General features: G+C 42.0%; 1 protein-coding gene across 1 annotated transcript; it reads left to right on the top strand.

Annotated features, from left to right (window-relative positions):
* Positions 1-4: 4 nt before the first annotated feature.
* Slc10a4 (solute carrier family 10 member 4) lies at positions 5-5,253 on the top strand (the record flags this gene model as incomplete). Its single annotated transcript, XM_010640289.2, has 3 exons — positions 5-189; positions 940-1,150; positions 4,131-5,253. Coding segments are annotated over 3 exons (909 nt in total), but the record flags the coding sequence as incomplete, so codon positions are not given.
* Between the last annotated feature and the right edge of the window lie 593 nt (positions 5,254-5,846).

Here is a 5,846-nt window from a genome sequence, read left to right on the forward strand (position 1 = left end):
CCGCCCGGTGGGCGCGCTGCTCGCCGCGCTCTGTCAGTTCGGCCTCCTGCCGCTGCTGGCCTTCCTGCTGGCCCTCGCCTTCAAGCTGGACGAGGTGGCCTCGGTGGCCGTGCTCCTATGCGGCTGCTGTCCCGGCGGAAACCTCTCCAACCTCATGTCCCTGCTGGTGGACGGCGACATGAACCTCAGGTACCGCGCCAGGCGCGCTGACAGCCGTGGGCGCCGAGAGAAGGAGAGGGAAGCGCAGGGGCTGGGTGAGGTGTGGAGGAGAAGGGGAGGAAATATGAACGCCGGGGCTTCAGATGGCGGGATGGACGGGAAACGCTCGTGTGGCCGGGCTCAGGACCGTCTGAGGCAGAGGGGCCTGAGTGCCACCGCGGCGCAGTCACCGGAGCGGCGGGGGGGGCGGGCGGGGGGGGAAGTCACCGGAGCGGCGGGCGGGCCGGCTGTGGGCGCTGGTCTTGGGCCACTGACAGCCAGAAAGAAGGGGGAAGTCTGGAGCTAGGACTGCCGGAAATGTAAAAGCAAATTAGGGCTACTGGCCCAATAAAGAGCGTAATCTCATATAGAGTGCAACATAATCGAGTTTAATTCAACAAGTAGCATCCAGCAGCTTTTCCACGTCTAACATTGCAGGGTTCTTAGGAAGATTAACAGGAAAAGAAAAATGCCCCGTCTTCAGACTCTTCCAGACTCAACTGGCTTTACAAAGGCCAGTGCAGCAGCTCTGAGTGTTTGTTGTTTCTGCCGCCGGCTCATTTTTCCATTGGATTTAGGCTCTGCTTTCTCGGTCCGCTGCTGTAATGAAGTAGATTCTCCCCAGACTTCAAGCCAGATGGATTCAGAGGCTCTCCGATGCCCCTGTATCCAACATGAAGGAGAAGGTCGCTGGCTCTTTGGATGAAAGCCCGTTCTGAATCTGTTCCTTCTTTTCTGCAGCATCATCATGACCATCTCCTCCACACTTCTGGCCCTGGTCTTGATGCCCCTGTGCCTGTGGATCTACAGCCGGGCCTGGATCGACACCCCTCTGGTGCAGTTGCTTCCCTTGGGGGCGGTGACCCTGACCCTCTGCAGCACCCTCATCCCCATAGGGCTGGGCGTCTTCATCCGCTACAAATATAATCGTGTGGCTGACTACATTGTGAAGGTACGGTCCCCTTCCCTTCCAGGTCACCTAGACATCCTTGGTTGCTGCCCTGTACTGAAAGGATAGGAAGTTAGGGAAAGAAGGGAAAGGAAGAAAAGGACTTAGCTACACTTCCATGGGTGAATTTTAAGTTTATGAAACACAGATAATGTTTACCTTTTGGAAATTCTTGAAAGATAGATCTAATTGTGACAGCTTAATTTAAAACAGCATTAGCAGTCTGTCAGTACTAGTGGGTAGGAAACAGGTCATGGGGAGGGTGAGATGACCAGTAACCTTTTCCACTGTGTATTTATTACCAGAAATCAAAATAGATTAAACAAAGTTATCTTGCAGAATTTGTAGTATTTTAGAAATGCGTTACTACGTTTTCAAAGGTGGAATTCTAGTTCTGAGAAATCTTGTAGTAGACTCCTTTAAAAATGTTGTGCTTTGTTTGCAGGTTGGGGATTGAACCCAGGGCCTTAGCAAATGCTAGGCAAGTGCACTACTAGTGAGCCACACCCCAAGCCTCTTCTATTAATTAAAAAAAAAAAGTAATTGAAAAGTCATTCTGTGGCAATAGAGTAGAATACACAAAATACTGGCCTGAAAACATAAAATAAAATTGAGTCCTGAATAATATAGATTCTATTGTGATTACTAACATTTCAGTGTTTCTTTTTCCTTCCTTATTTCATTACTTTATGGTTTCTAAAAATAGTGAAATAAAAAGGGACTTCTATTATTTCATGCACTATTTCAATATTGTTTTGTTTTTTAAAAACCTTTTTTTTGTAGAAGTAGTGATTTTGTAATAGTTGACAGGAGGGAAAAAATCAAATTTTTGTAAGTTAAACTTTTCTGAAAACTCAGAAATGGTGAGAAAGTGTAAATCATGAACAGGATGCCACTTTAGGAAGTTAGTCAAATAAAATACATAATTATCATAAAATGCAGAAGTGAGTTCCTCTAGATAAATGAGAAAAAGGGCCATTCCAGTTCATTGAAATATATATGTATATATGTATATATATTTTACTTATATAGATTTAAGATATAGTTTTTTGCATTTCACTTATTTTTTTTTAATCTGATCATATGGAGGAACTTTTATGAATATGAAAAATAGAGGGTTCTTTTATGGACATAAATCTAAATTATTAAATCTAGTTCCACAATAAACGTGTATATGAATGTAATAAATATATGTGAAAGTGTAAATATACATATTTTATGTAATATACCCATAGATAATCATGAAATGCATAAAGAACTTAAGTTTAATCATTAACGCAATGATATTTACTTTAAAAATTCTAAAAGAAAGTCAATCAAATGAGGTATACAGAAGAAATATATTTCAATAATAGTCGAACAAGATTGGTTGTTACCTTGCATGTAAGATGAGCCTATCTATTCTTTTAATGAGCACACTATGAAGGCAAGGTTTATATAATTGTTGTACTTTTGTAAGCACTTTAAGATTAGTATTCAATCTCAATGCTTGCCCTATTTAAAATAGTTTTGAACTTTGGAGTCATTATTTTCTTTCATTTTTTTTTTCTTTTTTCTTTTTTTCTTGGTACTGGGAATCGAACTTGGGACCTTGCGCTTGTGAGGCAGGTGGCAGAACCACTGAGCTAAATCCCCAGCTAGTGTCATCTTTTTCAAAATGAAGAACCAACTGTCTATACTTTCAATGTAATATACTTTGCAACTTAATATAAATACAAGTTTTGATTTGTATTCAAATACATACTATTCATATGTAATATATGAACCTATATAGCAACTATTTTAGTATAAAATTATAACTAATTTTTTAAAAAGCATAAGTACATAGCAATTTCATAGACTCCAAAAATGTTCCCTCCCAAATATGCAGAGAAGCAGGGACAATACTTAGTTTTTCTACCTGGATCTTCAACTGTACCCATAATAAAAAATGAATTAACTGACAATCTGAAGGGAAATAGGATAGGAATTCTTAGGTTTCGGCCTTATTAATTACACAACCTGTTTTATTTGAATGAGTGAATTTTACCAGTCAGTAGGTCAAGATGACACATTTTACTTTATGTGAGCCCACCTACTCCAATAATTCCTAAGCATCACAGAGACTTACAGATGGCAGATTTCTTCTGAAAAAATGAAAGAGAGGAGTTGCAAAATTGCAATGAATTCCTCAACTCTTACATTTACATTTTTCTTTCAAAATCTAAATGGATAATTATTTCAACATTGGTAACAATCCTTTGAGATATATTTTAAGGTTAAAAATGTTGCACTCTAGTTTCTTTTTCTTTTTTCTTTTTTTTGGTACTGGGGATCGAACTCGGGTCCTTGTTGCTTGCGAAGCAGGCGGTAGAACCACTGAGCTAAATCCCTGGCTCAAAAAATGTCACACTCTAAATGAATTTTTATAAATTTTAATAGTATTTCATTTCATGTGTAAAATGAGAATTAATTTCACATGAGAAACTTAATATTCTGTTTGTTCGGTATAAATGTCCACCCTGTACTCCATTCACTAGACCATACCTGGGGTATTTTTATCTGCTCTGTTTCAAGAAGCAAACTAAATGTACAATCACAATAGGACGCCAAAACAAAGTTATGTGATAATGGCTGAGAGGCTGGAGACAGTCCACCTGGAGAAGAATAACCATCCCTGATAACTGCATTATAAACTTTCAAAGTGCTTTTTTTTCAAAAGTAACTGGTCTTATGTTGCTCTTGGAGACCTAACCAAGAAAATGGTCGGAAGATACAGAGGCAAATTGTCACTTGACCTGAGGACAGGCCTCCAAACAGTTACAGCTGTCTGATGTGGCTTTGCATGCTTGCAGAGGAGGTGACCAGCCCTCTTGGGAAGCAGATGTGAGATCTCACTTTGTGTGGGCGGAGGTCAGACAGATGGGAATCTTCTTCCAAGAGCCTGGGTTCCTTTTTGGCAGACTCATTGCTGATGGCTTGTCTATCCGTTTTCTATTACTAGGTTTCCCTGTGGTCTCTGCTAGTGACGCTGGTGGCCCTTTTCATACTGACTGGCACCATGTTAGGGCCCGAACTGCTGGCAAGTATCCCTGCAGCTGTTTATGTGGTTGCCATTTTTATGCCTTTGGCCGGCTATGCCTCAGGCTATGGTTTAGCTACTCTCTTCCACCTCTCACCCAACTGCAAGAGGACTGTGTGCCTAGAAACAGGCAGTCAGAATGTGCAGCTCTGCACCGCCATCCTGAAACTGGCCTTCCCGCCTCGCTTCATAGGAAGCATGTACATGTTTCCCTTGCTTTATGCCCTTTTCCAGTCTGCGGAAGCAGGGATTTTTGTTTTAATATATAAAATGTATGGAAGTGAAATACTGCACAAGCGAGATCCCCTAGATGAAGATGAAGATACAGATATTTCTTATAAGAAACTAAAAGAAGAGGAAATGGCAGATACCTCCTATGGCACAGTGAAAACCGATAATTTAGTAATGATGGAAACCGCCCAGACTTCTCTCTAAATGTGGAAATACACAGGAGCTTCTATCTTGCTGAAATACTAATTCATATTTATGGCCTCTGGTAGTGTATATGGTTTACATAAAGGATAATAGTTGGTTTGCTTTACATGTAACACTTTTGATCTTTCCATTGTAAAGTTGCACTGGTGTAGTAAACAAGTGTTTTCCTAGATTTAAATCAATGTCAGTATAATTTACATCTGCGTCAGCTTGTGAAGCTCCATCTGGTTCAATATGCTTTTTGGTTTTTGCCATTACCAATTTCTATGACTGCTTCACAGATAGAGACTACTGTATTAGAAAACAGGGTCTGGAAATGTAGTTTCAGTGCACTGTGTTATCTGAGTAAAGACAAGCTATCTGTAAAGCATAATTGAGTTTACTGTAAAACAGAAAAGTGTGTTCTCGCTCAACTTGTAAAACACTTGATGATGCTGAATTGTGACCTATACTCAGAAAAATCCCAAACAGGTCAGCGACACAGTGAAATATAGTATTTTATTGTCAACCCAGTAACAAATTACAGAAAGAAATATATTGATGTATTTGATTACTTGATCTGACATCTGTTTATTGCAAATGAACCACTAACATTTTCCCAGTGAATAAATAAGGCGATTTCTTTGCAAAATTGGTCTCCTGCATTTATGTAAACACATTTGTAAACAAGTCAGTCTATCTCTGGAGGAAGAGGTTTGTTTAGGAAATCGGGTAGAGCTAGCATTTACCTAAGAAGAGCGGACTGGTGCCTCCTGGTGACCCTTGATGGGGTGGGTCCAGGGGAGAAAGCAATTAGCCTAGAAGTGGGGGCCCTGGGCTTCCTCGTGTGTTTACTGAAAGGGTCAGCAGGCAGATGTCTCTGAGCAGCTCTGAGAAAGCTGAACCCTAATTGGAGATACCGCATAGTAGGCCCAAGCAGTTCGCAAAGCTGGGCACTTTGCCCACCAGCCTAGCTCCGGGCCTCGCTCGCCCCTTCCGGCGGCGCAGACACCTGGAGCCCGGGGGCTGCGAAGACCGCGTGGCACAGCTGAGCCCGCTTCCAACTCTCACCGACTTCTCCGAACGTCGGCGCCTTCACGTACAAATCGGGGCTTAACTCGCAAAGAAAGCGCTCGTTGGGACCCTCTGGGGTTGCCTGTGCCCACCTCCGCCGTGAGGGACCTGCGCGGGGATCGAGGAAGCGGGCGCGAAAGGCGGAGGGTG

The sequence above is a fragment of the Fukomys damarensis genome, unplaced genomic scaffold (genome assembly GCF_012274545.1).
Source record: "Fukomys damarensis isolate Sample0158 unplaced genomic scaffold, DMR_v1.0_HiC HiC_scaffold_35, whole genome shotgun sequence".
In the NCBI taxonomy this organism is placed as follows: Eukaryota; Metazoa; Chordata; class Mammalia; order Rodentia; family Bathyergidae; genus Fukomys; species Fukomys damarensis.